This window comes from Zalophus californianus, chromosome X, assembly GCF_009762305.2.
Source record: "Zalophus californianus isolate mZalCal1 chromosome X, mZalCal1.pri.v2, whole genome shotgun sequence".
Lineage (NCBI taxonomy): Eukaryota > Metazoa > Chordata > Mammalia > Carnivora > Otariidae > Zalophus > Zalophus californianus.
Genome location: NC_045612.1, coordinates 111,791,593 through 111,816,109, shown reverse-complemented (window position 1 = coordinate 111,816,109; position 24,517 = coordinate 111,791,593). Strand labels below are relative to the sequence as shown.

The 24,517-nt window shown below is 34.1% G+C and overlaps 1 protein-coding gene across 5 annotated transcripts in view; it reads left to right on the top strand.

Moving 5' to 3' along the window:
• Positions 1–24,517, top strand: part of CNKSR2 (connector enhancer of kinase suppressor of Ras 2) — a 278,274-nt gene that overhangs the window by 136,294 nt on the left and 117,463 nt on the right. For all 5 annotated transcript variants that reach the window (XM_035725691.1, XM_035725694.1, XM_035725693.1 and 2 more), the window contains exons 7-8: positions 6,079–6,138; positions 9,087–9,155. In XM_035725691.1, coding sequence (XP_035581584.1) covers positions 6,079–6,138; positions 9,087–9,155 — 129 coding nt within the window. The remainder of the gene's footprint in view (positions 1–6,078; positions 6,139–9,086; positions 9,156–24,517) is intronic.

Sequence of the window (24,517 nt, the reverse complement as noted above, 5' to 3'; positions counted from 1 at the left end):
CTGCCCTTGCAAGTAGGTGTTTTGTTTGTTTTGCTTTGGTTTGTTGTGGTTTTAATAGGACTCTTTTCCCTTAGGTTGTGTAAGCTAGACAAACCCGATATTGTTTATAACTCACATCCGTTCTTTCTTACAAGGGTGAGTAAGCAGGTGGGTTTTGCCAAAACCAGGCTGACATCTAGGAGATGTATTTTTTATTATGTAATAATAAAGATAATCATCTTCTATATTTTGTTCACTTGATTAAAAATTGTATTGATTCTAAATTTAACCCAAAGGAGAGTTTTTTCTTTAGTAGGCCTCTAGGAAGAAAGCACATAAAATTAATATTAATGAGAGAGAGGGACAGAAAACAAGAAACTGGCTGGAGAACATCTTACCCACTACACAACCATGGCTTGTTAGTTTGGTGCTACAGTGTTTCTACTTTCTCCCTGTGGATGAATTTTCCTAGGATACAATTATTGATATTTTAGAAAATAGAAATCTTGGAAATAATATAGTTCAGCTAATATTCTTAAAGACCTCTAAACAAGTTTAATATTTATGTGGCTTTTCTTCAATTCCTAACAGTGAATTTTCAGAGTGAGGCCATCTATTCAATAGAGTGACTTTTCTGCTGATACTTGGCAAATTACTTTTTGGTAACTATAGTTTTTCATGCTTTTGTGGCTTTTATCAGTGTTTTCCTAGGAAGATGGAAATCATTATGTCAGCAAGTATGTCATCATCATAGCTTATAAGTGTAATATATAATTTTAATTTTAAGAGCTTATTTTTAGCATTTATAAACTTATTTGAAGTAGTATTTATAATCTTAAATTCTTACTATTCCTTTTGGTTATCTTTACACAGTCCAGTTTCATTTAAAGCGTCTTTCAACCTATAATATTGAAGAGTTTCCTTTCTATATTTCCTTTTTCAGTAGTTATAAAGGAAAGGAAGCTGTCTCAGCATGATTTGTAGAGTGGGAAATTAAGAATTAATATATATTATATTAGACTAGGAGTCAGGACACCTGGATACAAATCACTTACATTAAATATAGCTGTGAGTGTGATCTTGAGGAGGTGGAGGAGTAAATTTAACCTCCTTGGCCTTGCTACTTTCATGTGTAGAATGTTGGGGTCGGGAAGGGAGGGTGGACTAGATCAACCTTAAGGCTTCCTCTAGCTCTGTGAGTCTGTGGTGCTAAGGACAGGATTTGGAGAAAAGAGCCTGATTTTTTCCCCCACTAATTTCCACTGAAATCATGGGAAATAGTAACCATATGAAGTGAGTCAGTACAGTGCTAATTGACGTTATGAAATCTTGACTTGTTTTCAATGAAAGAGGTATAGCCTTGGACATGTCTTTTATTTTTTGAATTTGGAAGGGGTAGATCTGGGTCCAGCCTTTGAAACAGTCGTGATCTTAAAATGCTAATAACCAGATTCAGTTAGTCTGAGAAAGAGCTGGAAAAGAAAATACCTGAGTGCTTACCATTTGTCAAGTATTTTCTCACAACTCTTTAGAGTAGATACTTTCTTATTTTGCAAATGAAAAAATGGATTCACAGATCTTCACCAATTTGCCCTGTGTCACATAGGTAATATACAATAGAGGCAGGGTTAAGTCCAGGTATACCTCCATAAAGTACATCTTAACAAAGCTTGTTCCATTATCCCACAATTTAAAGTTGGAATTGCCAAAGGGAAGTGTGAGAGATTTAAGAGGGTAACTTTAAAACTGGAACCACCTAGAGAAATCATTTTTAAAGGACAATTGGCAGCACTTCACTGGGAAAATATTTCCAAGGGAGGAAAAGAAAAACATTTCAACCAAAATGTTGAAAATAAATAAAAAGTGAAATAAAGGGCTCCTGTGTGGCTCAGTTGGTTAAACATCTGCCTTCGGCTCAGGTCATGATCCCAGGGTCCTGGGATCAAGCCCCACATCGGGCTCCCTGCTCGGCGGGAAGCCTGCTTCTCCCTCTCCCACTCCCCCTGCTAGTGTTCCCTCTCTCGCTGTGTCTCTCTCTGTCAAATAAATAAATAAAATCTTTAAAAAAGTGAAATAAAAACTATTTCTTGTGATTCATGTTAAAGAGATGCCTAAATAGAAATTTTTATGATTTATTCAAGGAATCATTTTAAAAATCAGATACCATTAAGCAAGTTTACTCAGTCATATTTGAAATAAATAGATCTGAGGATTTTGGTAATATTTAGCATGTGCTTAGCCATAGGAAATGTCTAAATGGTAAATGAAGGAAAGAAAGGTGGGAGAATACCAAGCTTTAAGGAAGTTTAATTAGCTGCAGAAGGTTTCTGCGAGTTTCAAAACAACATCTTTCATAGGCAAAAGGTAATTGCTTGGTTCTTCCACTGATAAACTGGATAGATTGTTCATCAGCTTTCTACCTAATTAGTAAAATCCCCTAGGATTTCTTAGTTTTGAGAGTTCTAAGCATTATAACGAATGATGGGAAATGTACTTGTTATGATTAAATATGCAACTAGCTTCTAAAATGCTTTTAAACAACGATGATCAGCAGAAAATTAAAGGAGGGAGAATGAGAGCTATTGGAACATATCAAAACTAGATCAGAACCAAGAGATGAGTTGAACAGAGAGGAAGGGGCTTGGGGGGACATCCTTGGGGAAGCCTCTTGGCCTCAGAGAGCTCTTTTGCTATTAGACACTTAGATTATCCTCAAATATGCCTTATTCTATTGACTTGACTGTAAGGTTGCTTTGGCTCCCATTGGTTAACTGACATTTGGAGACCAAGTGAAGCAAATGTCATTTTGGCAAGCTAAGCAGGAAAGAGGGAGCTGTTCAAGTCAGCTCCAGAATTAATTAATTGTTTAAAGAAAAAAGAAGAAAGAAGGAAGAATAAAGGTTTTGATGAAATGGAAGACCAGATTTGTCTCAGTTCCAGAAAAAGAACCATTTGAATTACATGTCCTGCTGTTTGACCCTTTCTCAGAGATGAACAAGTGATCAGCTGTAGTTCTGCGGACTCTTCATTATTTGGAAGATGGTTAATTTGAAACCTCATCCAAGCAACTTGCTTCTTTTACTTTCTTTGGGTACCTGACTTTTTTGGCCATTTTTCTCATTAATACTACCAGAGGGAAATAAAAAGAATGAAGTCAGTTTTGATTATTAAAAGCATTTACAAGTGGCTTATTAAGGTTAAAAATGAAAATATTGAATAAAACAATATCTTCGTTCTTTGTGGCAGTTTTAAAATTGCTTCTGTGAGGTTACTAGAATTGAATTCTGTATACATAGTTAGATCCTCCTTTATTTAAGCATTTTAAAAATATTTTTATCCATCTGAAAAAATTACCTTTAATGTCATATAGCATTTAATTATATGTAAATAATGATGAGATTTTCTTCCTTTAAATAACAGATACCTGCTTTAGCTTACAGTTGCCACTTTTGAGGTTCCTGGTGTGTGTAATAATTGCACACAAATTTTATTTCCAGAGGCACAACTAGATTATGTCCATGAGTTTTTATTATCTCCATGACTATATTGCCTTTTCTAAACATTTATCTTAGGATATTAGACTTTCTCTATGACCTAATCATTAATGAGACTATTTAGAGCTCTTGTCAAATATCTGAATTCATAATCAGTAATACGCAGTGTTGAAAGAAATGTAGAGAGAAACATAATCAACTTCTGCCTACCACTTTCAGAGGAGATGGGGCAATAAAATAAATTTGTAAAATAGGAGACCCAGTTACTCTTTATAACCACATTGCACATAGTACATGTGTGCTAAACAGGTCTCAGTCTTTTAGCATAGATGTTAAACAGCGAATAGTTGACTTTAATACCTACAGTTGCCAAATATTATGTTATAATAAGAAAAGTGAAGGTGCACAACTGTCCTATTAATAAATCGATAAATCAGGAGCCTAGTGGTTAAAAGTGTAGTCTGGAGTCAGACTGCTTAGGCTTGAAACCTGGCCTCACCACCTTGGGCAGACTCCCCAGCTTCTCTGTGCCTCAGTTTCTTTATCTCTAAAACGGAAGTAATGAGGGGCCTCTGGGTGGCTCAGTTGGTTAAGCGTCTGCCTTCGGCTCAGGTCATGATCCCGGAGTCTCAGGATCCAGCCCTGCATCAGGCTCCCCGCTCAGCAGGGAGTCTGCTTCTCCCTCTGACCCTCCCCCCTCTCGTGCTCTTGCTCTCTCAAATAAATAAATAAAATATTTTAAAAAAATAAAACAGGAGTAGTGATAGTTTATACCACATTGGCTATTGTGAAGTAAAACAGTCCCTGGTACATTGTAACCAGTAGCTTTCCGTGATGATGGTGATAGAGAATGATAAGTGATGGCTGTTTTGTATGTCCAAGTAATATATACTGTTTCTTTCCCTGTCTTTTCCCACTTTATTCTCTCACAGTCCTTCACAGTCCTGAGACAAAATTTAGTGTTTAGCTCTAACAAATATATTTTGAGAGTCTTTATTAATCTATTGTAATTTTGTTAATTCCTGGAGGAAGATGATGACAAGGATCTTGTCCTCCTCTAAGTTCTATAATGGCATCATTATATTTACCCTCCCATAAATAATGGGATAAGTATGAACTTAAAAAGTAAGTATGCTGTACACTTGTCACCAGTGTAGGGTTGAATATTACCACATGGTCATAGGCAACAACAGCTGCCAATTTCTTAATTTCTATATGTACTTCCGTTGAGGTTATTTATTTTATATGAAATAATGAAGTTGCATTTAAAATACTAGAGTTCACAGGTAAATGAACACCTTTTAAATCACATTCATTTTCTTTCATGTTAGTGATCCAGGCTTATCCATTTTTGGAACAGGTACCAACATTTTAGACATAAGACATTACTGAAATGACTGCAGAATTCACACCTACCCAGTTTTTTAATAGTACCACCCCATGAACTTTACTGCTTCTTGTTTTTATTTCTTACTTATTTCCAATGAAATACATGTACATTCAGTTATCTAAATATGTAATTAACCTAAAGGTATGGGAAATTAACATTGTAGTAATTGTCTATATAAGTGCTAAAATTAATGCTTTTCTGAAATAATATTGTTGGTTATTGTTAAGTCCATTATATTTTAGACTTTGAGTTCATTAAAATTCATATTTTTTATTTTTTAATCAATATTTTGAAATGCAAGGCAGTTGTGTAAGTAAAACTTGGGTAATTTTTTCCCAGAGAAAAGTAACAATCTTCCTTAGAGAGGAAGAAAAATCTTTTTTTCCCCATCCTTTTTTTTTACTTAAATGAAAATATTTTAACATTTACAATGTGAATATATTCTTGTGATTTTTTCCCTTTCAAGTTCTCCCACTGTCCATAATTTAAAGTTTTTGTTTGCTCATAAAGCTGACATAATTTCAGGATTTCTAGATAATCTTTAAAATGTAATAAAGCATTTTCTAAAATGGCTTTATTTAAACGGGAAATGGAATCTTACCCTTTTTGTTAGCAGGAGGGCTTGCCACACATTACCTCTTAATTATTGATATAGAAGTGTTGGATATAATTATTAAAACTTCATCAATGAAAATAAAGGCAGGAAAGACAGGATTTCACAAAAGAGATGGAGAAAAAGTTTACATTAACAATATTTTATCACTGTCTCTAGTTAGTTGTAGTTGAAGTGGCTCTATAGAAAACTACTCTTTGTTGTGTAATATGTATCAACTATAATACGCTAATAACCAATATTTGAATTTCCCATTATTACTTTTATTTTGCCACAGAACAAATAGTAAGGACTGTTGGGGGAGTGAGGTGCATTCTTTCTTCAAGAATATTGAATTACCATGCTACATTTCATAAGTTTCACAGGCAATTTACTTATCAAGTAGTTATTTGATTAAGTTGAGGACAGGCTTCTTCGGGCAAACTCTAGAAACCAGAACATTCAGATAGGAATTTTTTACTAGTTTAAAGTTGGCATTATTGAATATGGAATCATGGAGTATGTGGCAATTTGATAGGATAATTTTTTGTAAATGATTGTGTAATATACTTGAAAACATTCCAGTCGCTTCACTTTTTTTTTTTGATGCTGTCTTTTTCTAGGGTATGTATATTAAATCAACATATGATGGCCTCCATGTAATTACTGGAACTACAGAAAATGTAAGTATTATAACATTTCAGATTATAGGGTGTTTTTCTTTTTATTGTTAAACAACATATATCTCACGTAATTGAGGTTGACTTCTGAGGACATGAACAGATTAAGAGGAAAAAACTAAAAGGACACATTGGGTTAGTAAGTGTTGGTTTGGGAAGAATTTCAATCATTTTATTTAGTTTAGAGTAACTATTTACTCAGAGTAAATCAGATGTTTTCTGTTCACAGCCAGAGATTTGTCTTTGTTAAGTATTTTCTGGTTTATGACAAGTTACTGTGACATCTAAAAGAATCCACTTCCATCTGTCAAATAGTTTAGTTATGTTAAGAAACTTATATAAGAAAGAAACATCAGATAATTCAGGCTTTCTGAATATGCATTATAATTCAGCTTAATTCAGTGAGGAGACAGCATGGTATAGCTCACTGGTTTTCACAGTGAGGTCCCTCCCTGGATCAGCAGCACCAGCTTCCCTTGGCAACTTGTTAGAGATACATATTCTTGCCCCCCCCACCAGAACTACTGAATCAGAAATTCTGGAGACCAGCCTGTTTCTTAATAAGAGATTTTGTTTTTTATTTTTGGGTTTTTTTTAAAGATTTTATTTATTTATTTGAGAGAGAAAGCATATACACAAGAGAGAGCACAAGCAGGGGGAGCAGCAGAGGGAGAGAGAGAAGCAGGCTCCCCACTGAGCAGGGAGCCTGATGTGGGGCTCAAACCCAGGATGCTGGGACCATGACCCAAGCCAAAGGCAGATGCCCAACCAACTGAGCCACCCAGGTGCCCCAAGAGATTTTGTTTTAACAGGTAATTCTAAGACATGCTGAAGTTTGAGAACCACTGCAAGCAGTGGGTCAGAGTCCCTAGGCCTAGGACCTACAATTAGTTCTGCATCTTAATGGCAGTGTAATTTTTGGCAAGTCACTTACCCTGCCATTGCTTTAGTTTCCTCAACTATAAACTGGAAATATTACATGCACTACATACCTCACTAGGTTGATGTGAAAATAAGTAATAAATGTGAAAGGCTCTGCAATAAAGAGCTACAGAAATGTAAAGTGATTGTGTTGAGCCTGAACATGATCACTAAAATAGATTTGAATCGTATAATAAATCATTATTCCTCCATTTGGTTGACCCAGACTTCCATCTCACTCTTAAGCAGGTGCTGAGCTTTGAATTTTTTTTTTCTTTTCGAAATTCTGACCAATTACATGTTTATGCTGTGTTCCTTCAAAGAAGACTGGGGTGGAGTTAGTTGATTTCAAGTTGTCATAGATCTCAATATTTTACCGGCATTTTCTTTTAAAAAAAATCAACATTCTTTTCATCTAATTCACTTAGTACTTTAATCATTTATTGCTTTTTTCCCACTAACTTCTCTTGGTTTCTTGAGAATAGTGAAATACGTAATATACATTGCAGTTGGATTGCTATACTGGCTTCACATTTGGTATTAAATATGGGGTTAGAAATATCAGTAATATGCATATTGTCAACCAATTAAAATTTTTAAAGCAGTGAAATACTGTAAATGATACTCCTATCACTGATTCATCATTCTCATTTCTTTGTACATTCCCCCAATCATTCATTTATTCATTTGTTCTTGTAACAAACTTTTGTTTCATGTCTGCTATGTTCCAGGCATGGGGCTAGGTATTGAAGGAATTTTTAAACTAAACTAGTTTGCTGTTCCTAAGGAATGCAACTAGGGGTTTATGTGTGTAAACAGGCACTGAAATTTGTGTAGACAAAGGAAAGAACCATAAATGCTGCCAATGAAACTAGAGAAATAATCACAAATGATTTTGAGCTATATCTTGAAGAATTTATAGAAATGCATCTCTGTATTGTCTGGGGTCTATAAAAAAGTGGAGTACTATGTACTGTTCATATTAATTACTCAGTAATATTTGATAAATGGGTGAGTGATCAAAGAAAGATTGATTCTATGAATAGTTTAGATATGAACCATATATTAATGGCTTATCATTTAATTCTTTATTCTTGAAAATGTTTTACTATTTTTGGTATCCTCAGTCATTTATCATTAGTAGATCTCTGTTGAGTCTTAGTAAATCTGCTCACTAAAGTGGTTAAGTTATTTTGCTTTGCTCTGCCCTAGTTTCTTAGTTTTCTTTTAGGTAAAATGAGAAGTTCAGACAAAATGATCTCTAGGGTCCCATTTAACACTGAAAGTCTATAATTTATATGACTTATTCCCTTTTTTACTTATCTGGGAAAGAAGTTGTCTCAGTTTCTTTCAATTTTATATACCAACTATCATTTTCTTTTACACCATGATTAGAACCATTGGCTTGATATTTTTCTTCTATACTCTCCTTTAAAAAGATCAATTGTAAGCCAGACAGCACAGGGACAGCCCTATTATAGTAATGATTTACACACTTTTCAGAATTGTTGCATGGTACTTATCTGCTTTGATAATATACCTACCTCCTAAAGGTGCTGTGAATAAAAATACATTGTTTTCTTGTTATGATACCATTCTGAGGGTTGAGTTCATATCCTAGATGAACTACCCTCTTAAGAGTATACTTGTGTTATTATTTGAGTAACTGGAATTCTCTGGAATATTATCTTACCTTGAATTCTGACCTATGATAGATCATTCTTTTGTGAATTTCAAAATTTGTTGGATAGAGGTTAATATTGTTTCAAGACTTGTTTTGAAATAATTGGAAATTGGAAATGAATGAAAAATAAACTGGAAATCATTTTTTAAAGTAAATCCTACTGTCTATTATTAGTTATCTGTAGAGTGCAAACAATATATTAAACACTAGTAGTCATTTTTGTTTAATTTTTTCAAGATTAAATAATTTCTTGATCTAAAGAGGTGAACTTATTGTAGTATTTCCAGGGAAAAGAAATGAGTGATAAAATTTATGTTCTTTATCATTTCCATTATGTTAAATTTAGTCACCTGCAGATCGGTGCAAGAAAATCCATGCTGGCGATGAAGTGATTCAAGTTAATCATCAGACTGTGGTATGTATAATTACCTTATGAGTCAGTGGGAGGAAATAATATAAAGATTTGCTAAAGCTTTAAAAGGATATCAATGAAATAAAAACTCCTGTTTGTGTACAAAATGATTGAATAGCCTTTTTTCAGATAGCTGAATCAGTATTCTTAATTATTTGACAGAAGATAAGGCACAGTTTTTAAAAAACCATAGTTTTAATACCAGACTTGGAAATACTCGTGTTGGCTAAGGTTAGATATGCATTTCTATATAGACAGGTGCAGGTTAATGCCATATACCCCATGACCTGAGATAATAATTTTGGGCTAAAAATTAAAGTGATGATGCACACAAATTCAACCTTTTCCGGATAAAACTTTTAAGTTTTACTTCACAAACTATGGAATTTCCTAGTAGGTATGTTTTGTAAGGGCATACGTTCATTCATCTGCTTTAACATTGATTTGTTCACTGAAGTTTCTAGTAGATTGGTTTATTTTAAATGTTGATTTTTTAAACAAATTTAAAAATTAATAGCCAAATTGGCTCTTCATTTCCCAAAAGAAGACTACAGTTTTTGTTTTAAAACTGTTGCACGTAACTAAATAAGTTCATAAAATTTTCTTGCTCTGTGAACCTCATGAATCCCTTTCTAGGCTAAGATCTTGACAGTGGCATTTTTGTGTCTAGGGTAGACTTCCAAGGGCTGTTTTCTTTAATGTTAGTTTTAGAAAATGAACATCATATAATTTTCACTCTGGGCTGTTTTCTGTCTCAGCTGATTTACTTTCTTCTTCTATATCTGCCAAAATAAAGTATATTCTCTAAAACAAATGAAGTGAAAATCTGATTATTAATATAATAAACTTCATTTGCAAAAAATGTGGAGGTTTTTTCTGATAAATATTCTACTTATAGCTCACTAATCCTTCAGAGTGAATAATTATTACCTATTGTACCTTTTAACTAAATTTGTTTTTGCCTGTTCTAGTCATAGAAGAAACTATTAAAAGGAAAGTCTGTATTTTGGGGATAAGAAGACTGGTGTGAAAAACTCCAGTCTTTCTCACTGATTCTGGTATGAAGGCAGAAGATATTTCATCTTTGGCTTTGAGTAAACTGAGAACTTTATGATATTGTGGAGAGGCTCCTGAACACTGATAATTAAAATTACACTGTTTCTTCAATGAGTTCATTAACTAAGTGAATAAAAATTAATGAAAGTTTAAAAAAATTAAACGTATAGGTGTTAGGTTAATAATAATTAATGCAGAATTCTGGTCATCAGCAAAGCCTTTCCACACTATGACAGTTTTGATAATGAGAAAGTTGTCATTACTAGAAACTATACAAAGTGTTTGTCCTAACTTAAGTTTCTTGTCCCCTAGGAAGAGGATTTGGGCAGTGGGATAAAGCAGCTGCTTCAGTAGACAGGCAGCTTCTCCCTCTTGTAATGTTCATGCTGCCTCCATTTTTGCATGTGATCTGAACAAATATGACATCTGTTCGATAGTTGGACCAATTTCCAGTTGGTCAATTCTAAGTGGGTGGAATTAGTCTCTAATGAAAAATAAAATTGTTTAAAGGATACTCTTTGTGGGGCAAAGATTTTGATGTTGACCAAATGAATACGAAAGTCTTTAAGGGACTACAAGTGAACTGATAAAATCTATATAGATTGATGATACTTAAATACTGTGAGAATGTATAAATACATCTTTGCATCACAGGAATATTCTAAAATATTGAAAGTGACCCAGAATGATGGTTGGGGGAACTTGCTTCCAGTTTTTGCTCTGAAATTGACTTTTGACTTTAAGGGAATCATAGTAACTAAGCATCAGTTTACCTTTTTATAATAATAACCATAGCCAACGTTTACTGAGTTCTTACAGTGTGCTAAGCATCATGTTAAGTACTTTACATATTTTATGTCATTTACTACTTAAAATAATTATACAAAAAAGGTATATGTGGAAATTGAGACTCAGAATGATTAACTCGCCTGCAACTCAAAGCTCTCTGACTCCAAGGCCTTCAGTTTTATACTACCTCCCCAAACTCAAATTATAAAATTATCAAGCAAAAGGAGAAGAATTCTAATGATCATGTAAGTAAAACTCACGATTCAGTGAGAGATTAAGGGGGGGGGGGCCAAGGGTAAGAGAAGAGGAAAGGAAGTGAGAATTTACATAACCAAAGCAGTGAATCAGCTGGAGTGAAATTAGAAATGGGTTAGAAATTTAACTTTATTGCTACTTCCTCACTCCTTTCCTTCAGATATATATGTAAAACACCTATCACAATGCCAGGCACACATTAAGAGCTCAATAAAAATTAACTTTCCAACCTACCTTCCTCCCTTTTACCTGCAACAACTCTTGGGCCAGTTGGAGTCTGGTGTCTCGGCAGAATGCTACTAGAACCTACAAATTGATTTTGGATGATAACAGAGACATTCTCTGACAGGAGAATATGTTGAATTCCCTAAAAGTAGCCTTCCTTAATAATGTGATCAATTACCAGATTGTCTTCTTTGTGTTCAAATGAGAGGCCTATTTGTGTAAGAATGGCTCATTTTATTAAATGCAGCCTAGTCTGCTCTTTCTTGCTGTTGCCTCCTTTTTGGTCTGTACAGTGCTTTTAACTTCTTACTAGACAATATACAGAGGTGATGAAATGGAAATTATCTGGGTTTTGTTACTATAAAAGGTTTGGTAGGTAGATAAATGAGTTGAAACAAGTATAAATTATTTGTAGTCTACAATTGCTCCTTCTGTCCCTCCGTTAATTACCAGAGACATTAGGGGTTGGTTATGATATAATAATTACATTAAGGAGTGGCCTAATACATTTGAAATACTTAATATTATTTTTTAATCCAGTAATTAATTGACCAGAATAGCAAGATAATTGCCAATATTGTTCTATACCAATTTAGATTCAATAATGAAGAGTAATGTTCAGTCTTATGTTTTGATTGTTATTAGCCCAGTTAGTATTTTTCTGTAATTCTAAAATTTCCTACTGCTAAAGGTAGTAATATACAATATAAAATCTGACAAACTTTTCTTATTTTAAAATACATAGAAAAGCATCTTGAAATTTTTCCCTAGGGGTCTGAGAAAGTTGAATGATTCACAGATGAATTCAAATACTATTTTTTTGAAATTGCTAGTATGGTATATCTTCAAGATGTCCAATTAGATGTATGTATTTTCTAGTTTGCTCTCTTTTTAAAAAGTATATTTTCTTATTTGAAATGAAACTGGAAATTTTATGTCCTTTTTCATATTGCTATATTCTTTATTATAAATGGCTTTTAAGCTTTTCAAATCAACATACTTCTGTGGCTGAGAAACTGTGGCTGCCAGGTAGGAAGAAGAAAAAATCATGAACATCCAAGCAAAGCAGACTGAGTCCTATTGCATGTCTTCCCTGCCAGTGAAGATCCAACTCCTCAAAGCTGCTGGAATCTCCCAAGATTTTTTCCACTTCATCTGCCACTACATCCCTCTCTCTGGGAGATACCTCGGCATAGTTTGAACCAGCAACTCTGCCCTCATGATGCACTTTTAACACGTTTTTTTAGCTGATGAGACTACTTATAGTTATTAAATCTATTGAGGCATATTCCTAATGAATCTGTTAAATTTTGTTAATACTGTTTTTGGTGTGTAAGTGTTTTAAAGATTCTATCCATACTAAAAACAGATATTTTCTTCTTAGGAATATCAGTTAAAAGGAGTGGGGTATGTGGTGGTTGAATGCAGCATTTGGAAAATTTCCTTTCATTTTGTGTAAATATTAAAACATATTCACTATTATTTTGAAAGGTCTTCTGGAACCTGGTGACTACATTCTTGCATGAAATGGTTTAATATATGTTGCTATAAAGGCTACTGGAGTGGAAAATAGCTAGGTTGGGAGAGTCAAAAAGATAGATTACAGCAAATAGTTAGGATGTAGGACATTGATTAGTGAGAAATGGAAGATGAGTACTATAAGCTAGTGTTTTTTATTACCCACCAAATGGTAAACATTGCTCAACAAGACTTACAGGTGGTGGCAGTGGGGGCTGGGGAAAGGGAACATATTAAAGGACTACTGAGTCATCTGAAAAAGTCATTCTAACTTCATTTATATAATTCTCAAAGGTGTCTTCCTTATTCTCTCTTATTCTCACCTCTAGTCTCTCCGTTTTGATTTTGTCCTCACCGTCTTGTTCCTTTAACCCCAGAACAGGAGAGTGCTGTTTACAAGGGAAACCAGCATCATCAGAATGGATACAGAATGTGGTGACCCATTAAAGCCCAGCTCTCCCCTCTCCTCCCCTCCCTCTCACCCTACGGCCCAGTCCCTGAACTTCAGCAGGAAGGAGTGGCTTATTGAATGGAATCAATACCATGATATTGACTAACACCAGATGTTCCCTTTCTTTCTCTCTCTATCTTTTTAAATTTACTAAATTGTTGTCTTTATTTTTAAGGTTTTTTTTCTCCTTTCCTTTACCATTCTTATCACTTCTCACTTGACTGTTTCTCCTCCATTCTTCATCTTGTTCACTTTTTTATTCTTGCCTATTTTCTTTTGTTCTTTCTTCTCAAATGAGAAAGTATTTATCTTATAATTCCTTATGCCCAAAATATTGAAAACTGAGACCTCAAAAGGCAGTTTTTCTGGTATACCTCACATCTTATTCCTGTAAACCCAAGATGTTGCTGGAGTACAGAGGTTGAATATATTAGCATGGCATTTAACATATTGCTTAATGAATGACTATGAAAATACCATAAAATAACCCTATTAGGGTTCTAAGTAATTGGTATTCTAAAACAGGAAGGGAATTGTTCTCTTTTGGAAGGAAAAAAAATCATGAAGAGTTATTTATCAAAAATTAAAGGAAACAATGCATCATAGATATCAACCATTCATAGTAATACTTTATTTCAGGTTCTGCCTTATATAGTAGGTAGTTTATGAAATTAATATAGGTTTTTTTCTTCTATTTTGCATTAAACATTGTAGATTTGATGAGAATGTGTGGAAACTGGTTTCGAAGTGCTACATATTGATATAAATTATAAAATTTATTTTGCCTAGAGAAATCAATTCATTACTTTATTATCCAATATAATATTTTGTGAGTTTTCTATTACCAACTGAAATTTGTTACATTAAGTCTTTATATAAAGGAGATAAGTTGTATGATGCCTTAATAATGGTAAATTGCTATTAACCAATTTATTTTTTCGGCAGATTTCTACATCCTGACTTATTTCTTTCTTAATTCTATACTTCTTACTAGCTTCACCAGGAAAACGTAATTGCCTTTGAAAATGGTTACTCCCAATATATTTTTATTAGTAGTATATATATATCTTTTGGTATCAATAGACAGTTAATATGATCTAGTTATTTTACATGGAATTTTATAAGTTTTTTTTATAAGTGATTATTTTGTATATTTCAAATGTATCTATTGGCTGATGTTCTTACCTGCTTCGGCTTATTAAGTGTGCAACTCACTTGCAAATCAGTATCAATAGCTGCAGCCCTTTTCCTACCTGTATGGAAAAGGCAAAAAGTCAGCCAGTCACAATTACCTAACATACTTTCTGTCTGTGGGGTGGGCAATTAGTAGATAATAGTTAACTGTCTGAAAAAGATAAAAATTATTGCATGAAAGGGAAACATGTTAGAGCACCATAACACAGGAAATTCAAGAGATAATGATAACAATCTCAAATTCTTTTTAGGTTATTTAGCCCTAGAATTCAAATATAGGCCTCATCCTCTAAATTAATATTCTGATCAGCCTGGTGGCTGAAACTTTAGGTAATGTAACCAATTACTTTTACATTTCTCTCATCTTATTACCCTAATACTGGACAATAAAGAATTTTTTTAAATTGAAACAAATGGCTGAGAGAGTTCAGTATGGCCCCATTTGGAGCTGACACTGAGTTACCTTTTTTGTCTGAGTTGTTGGATTTCTGGTAAAATGATTTCTAAAGATAACTGCTACAGTGAAAGTATTTTTAGCCATTATGGAAGTTCTTAATTTTTTATTAATAAAGACTTAGAATGCTGTTTATTTAGCTATATATATACATATATACACATGCTTTGGTTTTGTTTTGATACATATAGACATCTATTGCAGTATTTGCTTATATTTTCAAGTAAACATGTCTGTTAAATGCCTGACAGTAAATGATATTCATAGCAAAAGTACATTTTTAAGCATGTCACCTTTTGAATAGCAAGGTTTGGGTTACTTTTATTTATTTTTTCCATTTGGAGTCCCAAATTAAATTTAAGCATGGTTTTTCATAAGTACAGATGTTTTCTTTATTCTTCCTCAGAATTCTTTTAAGTAGGAGCTATAGATTTTTTAGATAACAGTGCTTTGTTTCATCCTTTAGTTTTGTTGACTAAGACTCTTTTTTATTTTAAGATGTGTATTTCCAGTATCTTTGCAAGAACAGAAATGAAGTATAGGAAGGAATGGCTGAAATATAATAATTTCCTAATCTGTAAACACAAAATTGTTTTAAAATTTAACCCATGTGATTATCTTTGAAACTTTTAGTTAAAAACCTGTATTATTATGGTTCTTTTCAAATATGTCCTTAATTTTGGGGGGGATGAGGTTCTGTTGTATGACCAAAGATTCTCCCCAAAAGCCTGTAATGTGATTGTCTTCTTCCTCCATCTTTCACTAGCAGAGGCTTTCAAATTCGCTCAATTTTATGTTTTGGGATGAAATAAAAATAACATTGGCTTTGATTCAGTTTTCTATAGCATATACAAATGTAAACCATTAGGCTTCCAAAATAAACCTCTGGCCTTCAGAGACCACAACATTACCAAATACCACATGGAAATGGAAGAAGGGAAAGAGAGCTGTATGCTCACAATGCCTAACTACCCACAGTTTTTTAATCAGCGGGTCACAGAAGCAGAGACACCAGTGATAGAAAGGCTGCAGTTAGGATATGTGATAGATAACAGGAGATGATGCAAGTAACAGGATATGCAAATGTGTCACTTTGGGTGAAAACTCTGTGGGTGAGTCGTAAAACATAAAGGAAAAAAATGATGACTGTTTTCTTCCTCCCATGAGCTTCCCCATGAGCCAATCAAGAAATTCTGATGTAGCTCTACAGAACTTGTTGGTTATGGAGGAAAAGACTCTAGGGAGGGGGTGTGCAATAGGTAAAAGTTACTAGTTTACTGTATTCCTCAAGTTGGCTTTCTGTCTTGGACTACTTGTTCGTTCTATAGCAGTGAGAGAAGTGCTTTCTCTTTATAGTACACACGTTGTATATATGACTCTCTGAAATTCACATGAAAATACTAAGTACAAAAACATACATGTAAATCAAATTATGAACAACTCAGCATGGTCCAAGCTTTAGAGTAAAATTAAGCCACATAAAAAACAAATGCCTTAAAAAACAAATGCCTTGGCGTTCTCTACCTTCACTGGATAAGTGCCTTTTAAAGTTAAGGAGGATGTGAGATGAAGAGTCGTTCAGTGAGTAAAGATGTAAAATTATGCGGGTTTTCCCCTAATGAAAATAAAACTTTTCATTTCCATATTCCTTCTTTTCAAATGCTTGTTCCTTTTCTCTTCCCCAAGATTACCTTTTCTAAACTAATGTTTGTAAAAATATCAATACTAAGGTTTTATATAAAATAGTTACACCTTAGGGCATTTCTGAATACTGTGAATTACCTATTTAAATTACTTCATGCTAGAATTTAATATCATTTTTTTGTGTGTGTAGTTACTTAACCAAATGTATGCCTTTCAGCTTATATTCGCTTATATTTGAACCATGGGCAAATCTCTGTTTCTACTCAGTAAGTAAATGGAAGAGCAGAATTAGGATATCTCCAAATATATTATAATTTAATATTGTAAGACCTTCTCATTAATATTTTGTGAAAAAAATAAATTTAGGTGAAGGCGAAGTTTCTATATTGGTACTCAGCGTTTATAGTTCTCGGATCTTTGAAAGATACTGTATATCAAAATTCATTACTTCTGAAATGTTTATAAATATGACATTTCCTCCACATAGCTTGTTTTGCTAAAGAAAGAGGCAGTCACAGATATAAAATGTTGGATTTATTAGGTATATCAGTATCTTTTTAGTAATGCGAAGGAACAGAACACTATAATAAATCTCTCAGCAACAAAAGATTTGTAAAGACAGAATGTCATTAGTCACAGCATGGTGGGTTGTGTATTAAATTAAGTCTCTAAAGTACTTTTAAAAAGAGTAGAAGGACATTTGGGTATAGCATGGCTCATGTCATCAGACATTCATATAGGCACACCTCAAGTCTCTTTGAAATTTCCTTTGTGAAGAGGTGTAATTTATACATTACAGCCTGTGGGTAAGAGTGTGTGTATACACAGGAGCATGTATAAATGTTAATGAATCTGTTGCTTTGTCTTGTGAAGGTTAATAACTTTAAAAATAGTTTAAGAAATGTCCTATCTTCCTGTCTAGGTATAGAGATATTTTCTTGTAACTCCAAATACAACTGTGACAAAGGTAAAGAAGTTCTGGGTTGATAGGCTTAAATTCTTACCTTTATACTTACTTTAACTTTGGCTTCTTGGGACCATAGGGTAGAGTTTCTTTTTATATGGTGGTCAAATAATTCACCAAGTGTTCGGGAATCAGATAGGCTAGGGATGTCCTAAAGGGATCAGAGACTATTTCCTCCCACTGTGTACCAAGAGGAAAGGAAGCCACTCATCTCTTCAGCACCAACCCCAAAGCCTCTTGTGCACCTAATCTGGGCAACTCATTGTCCAGGGACCTGCCACTTATGTTGCCCTTCACCCAAGGAATTACAAGCCCCATCTACAAGAAAGCAGAACCTCTGGCTTTTAACATTTGGGATACCTTAAAGATTTTCTTGGGAAATTTAATCTGGTTTGTGTTGTATGTAAAATACATTTCAGTGTGCAGGTTGGCAATTACATCTAAACTAGTAATATGACTTGCCATTGCTTAGAGACGCTGGCTTGTGCTGCTTTGGACAGTCAGGAAGATAATATTAGCAGTTCAGCATATGTGAAAATACATATTATCTATAACTAATAACACAGAATTTGTATAAGGTGCATATGGTGATTTTTAAAAGATTCATTCACCTGTAAACTTAATATGAATGAAATATTCTAATAAACGTTGAGAAGGAGAAACTTGGACTACTTACAACCACTTTAAAACAGTTTTCTGGTAAAAAAAAAAACCTTCTTAAAACTGTTTATATAATGTGTATGATAAAGCAAAATCTTTCTATGACAAACAAGAACTTTACCCACTGTTATATTCCTTTTCATAATCACATCACTATGACTTTAGGTCTGGAGTATGCAAGATGCAAATACTACTTTTTTCATATGTTCATTTATAAGAAAGTTTATTTGGTAAATTTAGGGTAAAGAATGTCTGTTAGGGCTTTAGTATCATCAATTATATGCATTTAGAGAAAAATTTAATACATCTTGGTTTTACAGACTAAACTAAACTCCTCTTGGAGTTTCCTGTCTCTGAAATGCTTTAATTCTCATGTCACCGTATGATGTTACTAGTAGTCAAGTTTTTAAAGGTAATTAAGTGTCTACCATTTGTAAAGCACCTTATTGATTGCAAGTATATCCAGACAAATAAGACTCTTTTTCTTCTCAAAACAAACAAACAAACAAAAAAACCTCAAAATCCTGTTTTGTGAGGTAGCTGGAGAGGAGGCGGGGTGAGGAAAAATATATAACTTTAATTAGAGGCAGTATGTGAAAAAATGTCACTAGAGAGAGACAGTGTGCTATGAGATTCACATGAAGAAAACAGGGTTCTAGATGTTGAGAGGCTTTATGATGTCAGCCATTCGTATGATGGATATTGCACTTACAGTGAACCTTTATGGATAGGTAAGATTTTGTAGGTGGGAGAAAAGTTACAAGCAGAAGGAAGAGTGCTTTTGCAGAGACATGGCCGAGGAAAAAAATAGTGTTGAGGAGAGTGTATACTTAAGTTGTTTTTTGTTTTTTTTTTTACTTGACAGAGAGAGCACAAGCAGAGGGAGAGAGAGGGAGAAGCAGGTTCCCTGCTGAGCAAGGAGCCCGATGTGGGACTCGATCCCAGGACCCTGGGATCATGGCCTGGGCTGAAGGCAGCCACTTAACCGACTGAGCCACTCAGGCATCCCGGAGAGTGTATACTTAAATCCACCACCTCTTCGAACCATATAGAACTGAAAGTTCTCAAAACAGTGATACTTTTTCTCACGCCTTTCTCCACTCCCTCAAACTCCACATCCTCTTAAACTGTTGACCTCCTAAGAAACTCAGCTTATGCCAATAGGAAGCCTTTCCTCAACCTGCAAAGATGGGGTAGATGCCCATTTCAGGGACTCCCATTGAATCCTCTATTGACCCTATATTGAGGTTCTTCTCTTGATTGTAAATGTTTCCCACTGCTCATTATGCTCTTTAACAAGGCTCAGGCTGATGTATGCACCATTACATGCATACGACATGGAAGGTACATGATAGATAAACTGACTGTAAAGTTATTATAGTCTTAAAAACATTAAGCACCTAAAATATTCTGGACACAGGTGAGTCACTGCCTTCAAGAGGCTCATCGTGTGTGTAGTACAGCAGTTCTCAAAATGTGGTTCCCAGACCGGTAGCCTCAGCACCACTTGGGAACTTGTTTTAAAAATGCAAATTCCACCTCAGACCTACTGGATCAAAAACTGAGGGTTAAAACACAGCAATCTGTTTTAACAAGCTTTACAGGTGAGTCTAACGCATGCTAAAGTTTGAGAAGCACATTAAAGTGAAATAAAGTCTAGACAGCTGTGGCCATATTGACGCAGGAGCTATTTGAGGAAGTGATTCTTTAGTTGGGCCTTCAGAGAGCTTTTCAAAGGTTTATAAGGGAAAAACACTTTCTCACTGTAGCAATATTTCGGAGTTACAAAAGACTAGAGGCAAAAAAACAGTTTGGACTCTAAGTCTAGCAATCAGGTAAAGCAAGCCAGAACTAAGGCAGTAAGAAGAGATATTAGTTGCTAGGATCTATTCTTTAGGACAAGTGGATTAAAAAGAGGGGAAGTGGTCGTAGGTGACCCCATGCTCCAAATTTGAGATGATGATGGGGAACTTTTTTTTACTGATGTTGAACGAGAGCAGGGAGATAATGAGTTTTATTTTCAAAATGTTACATTCATTAGAATTACCAATAGGATATCTAGAGGGTGGGGCATGCTTGCTCTCGTAATGCTTTGTGCTTTAGAATCGAACAGACTTGAATATGAATTCTGGCTTCGCCACTTAACTAAATTTGTAATGTTGGCTGAGAAAACTTAGAATCTCCTTTTGCTTCAGTTTCTTCACATGTGAAATGGGTTTAATGGTTTCCCTCATACAGATGTTAAGAATGAAAATACAAAGCAACCTAATATAGTTATGAAGGATATAGCATAGTGAATTATTGTTGCTAGATTATTCAATAGCTATTAGTATGGATGAATTGAACTGTTGGAAGTATGCCACTAGAGTTCTTCTAGGAAGCAGGGATGATGAGTTTTGAGAGGCATATACACAAAGTTGGTAGTGGAAGCTTTGGGAAGAGAAGAGGCCATTGTAAGAAGACAGCATGCAATTTTAGAAAGGAGTCTAACAGCCTAGGGTAAACACCTGCATTTATCGGTTGTGAGGAGGAAGAAAAGATGGAGAACACAGCAATCCGAGATGTACCAGGACCTAATCTGCTGTTGTATGATCTATTGGCATTTTCCTACCCATTCTGCGTATTACAGTTGGAATGTATCCTGACTTTGGAAATCTGTTGTAATCATTTAGCCTCTGCAAGAATATTGAAACATCTCTTTTGGTATTGAGCTCACTATTTCACAAGTCGGCTGATTCCTTTTTGGATGTCTTTGATTATTAGACTATTTTTCTTCACATGTATCCTTAACCTATTATCTCTTGAAATTTTGTACCTTATTTAATTCCTTTCTGTATTAGTGGATTAGCCTCTTATGTTAGCCACCACTAGGATCCCTTCTTCCTTCCTTCAAATCTCCCTCTACTACTACAGAAAAGATTTTATTGCAGCCAGTGTAAAGAATACTTGACAATTATTTTTTAAAGTTACTTTTATATCCTTACATGGTTTCTAATTTGCGTCTCTCACACGGTATTTTAAAAATATAGCCAGCAACAAAAGGAAAAATGGAAAGCTGATCTTGGAAAATGATTATTTTACTTATTTTCACATGACGTCCTAACTCACATACTTGCCTCTTTTTATCACACCACCTGCCCATATCCCCCTATAATCTGTCAACCATAAGTATCTCAATAACAGTTAAAGAGAAAAGTTAATTTCAAGAATTCACTACACTTTATTATATGGCTGAAGATATGTTAGGATATCACAAAACCAAAGCTGGGAATCATTTTTCCTGGAGCTTTAGTACCATGTCACATTTGCCCTCGAATAGAACATGGTACAACCCAATAAATGGATACATTTGTTAAGAATTATATATAGTAGACAAGGTAGAAACTAATGAAGAAATGAACCAAATTAGAGAGTTTGAGATGAGTCTAAGGAAAAGGACAATTGAAATGAGAGACATGAGGTTTGGTTGCTGTTTAGGAGTGTACAAGCCCTGGATTGGACTGATACAGCTAAAACCTACCTCTGTTACGGAGAAAAATGTCACACACAGGCTGTGAATTGCTCAGCCAGCTTCATTCTCATTCAGTAATTAATATGTGGACCTGATTTAACACTTAAATTATCTACTGAAATCATTCACTGAACCAAAATCAACAGAATATAGTTCTTATTAAGCACAGCTGAGTAATAAACTTTTTTGCTAATCATCTGAAAGTATAATTAACAGAGAAGATGTAATTCCCCCATCACCACCTTTTACTGTTTTAAATAGTGTTGTCTTTCTAGTTCTATACTTTTTGTGGAAATTGTCCCTGCATAACAAACAGTCCTCATTAAGTAATTCATAAAATTAATGATTTTCTAACGAATATCACTATTCATGGACTAAGTCCATTTATTTTGTTGATTTTGTTGTTTATAAGAATAACATGTTTATCACTTAAAGTTCAGGAAATAGAAGTATAAAGAAGAAAATATATACTGTAGTCCTTACTCATCCCTTTAATGTAACCACTGTTCATGATGTTGTATATCTCTATCATTTCTATATTTATATAAAATTTTTTACAAAGGTAGAGTTGAGTTACATTTGCTATTTTGGGACTTCCCTTTTTTCCACACAACAATTTTTATATCCCTTACTAATGGACATTTACATAATGTACAGTTTTTGGTTGGTTTAAACAGTACTGTGACACACATGTTGCACATTTATTTCTGCTTTTATCCAAATCATTTCCTTATGATAGTGGAAGTAGAATTGGGGAATCAAAGGTACATAACTTTATCTGGGTCTTCATGGATATTTGCTTACTTTTGTTTAGAATATTGCTAATGCTGTCAGTGAGAGCGGGAAGGCTGATTGATAAATAGTAAAACTTGTGTTGCATGTGAGTGTTGGATCACTAAATTCTACACCTGAAACTAATATTACACGGTATGGTAACTAACTGGAATTTGAATAAAAACTTGAAAAAAAGAAAACTGAAAAAAATAGTAAAATTATATACTTTTCTGCCATTAAGTAACATTCAGCTATAAAATTAAAATCTAACCAAATTACTATTTTCTCATCAAAAAACAATTTTACTTTCTCATGAAAAACAATTCTGTTTTTGGGATTGCATATTCAGATAGGGCATAAAGTGTGAAAGAACAGGATAAATCAAATTGCATTGAACACGATAGAGGAAAACACCATCTAGCCTTTGAAATTCTCAACTAGTCACAATGATCGTATCAGAAAAAAATGGAAAGAAATTGGTAGATAGAAATGTGTAATTGTTGAGAATACATAGGCTAAAAGAAAAGGACTGTTTTAGTATAGTTAGTAATTATTTGAATAAATAAAATAAATGATAAAATGTGGTTATCATTAATAAGTTGTTCATAAACTCTTTGTATAAACAGCATGTTTTTTCCTCTAAACCTTGAACTCAAAAATCTGCTCGCATATTTTTTTGGCAAGCAAAATGAACACTTGAATTTGAATTCACTTTGCTTTGACTCTTGGCTCATTGAAGTGGCTGCAGAGACACTACTTAGCTATCAGAGGAATCAGACTCAATGTTCTACACCTTTGGGCACATAATAATCCTCCTCACTGATATGTAATGGGAGACATTTGACCAGTTTCATTACTTTAGTTATCTGCTTTAATGTGATTTTTTTTTTAACTGGCAGCCTCTTATTTGTGTTAGGCAAGTATCATAATGATCATTTTGATTCATATCAGGGCCCCCTGAGTTTTTAAGCATTGTAGAATCTCACTTCTTTTTTGTCCTGACTTTTTCTCTTCACCATCACTCCTTTCAGCTGCAGTAGAGGTTATGATTTAAATGAATGCCCATGCATCTTATAAACCACCGTCTCCCATTATCCCACAGTGGCTGCAGTCCAGAGTACCTCTTCATCATAGTCTCAGGATCTGTGATTCTTTCCGTGGAAGTACTTATTCTTTTCAGCTTGATCATTATCTTCCAGGCAAAAACATGATGTATAACAGACAAGGGCACCCATTCCCTTGCACTTGGGTGCCTAGGAAGAAACTAGATTACTGTTCAGACTATTTGTTAAATCCTGTTTATAATCCAGGATAAATTTTGATCCAATGTATTTATATAACATCCTGGAAAATTCTAATCCATTAGAGTTGGGATAAAATGTTCTTCTCTCTTTTAAGTGTGAAATGTGTTTATAGCTATTTTTAATGTGCTTCTTTAAAGCATAGTGAGAGGATTTTAGTTACCTGATAGCTGCATAACTAGTCCATCTTCAAGCAAACTAACAAATTATTCTATGTTTAAAAGCTTAAAAGGATGATGAGTGAAGTAATTTAACACGGAAAAGAGTTGAGCCAGGTTTCAGGACATTTATTAAGTACTTGGGTTTAATTATACAATATGTTTTGAGGTGATTCTCAAATAGAATGGCTTCATTAAAGTCAGCACATTATATTTTAAGTTTATAGGGTCATTTGGAACACATTTCCAATAGCTGCTGCATGGGAGTAGTGTGACGTTGTCATTTTTTCTTCTATCCATGTAACGTGGTAAAAGGTTAATTTTATTGATGCTGTCTTCCATGCATCAGAGTGTTGCCTTGCTTTGTCAGCAGCAGCTATCAGTAGTATAAATTCAGTCTAATTGAGAGAG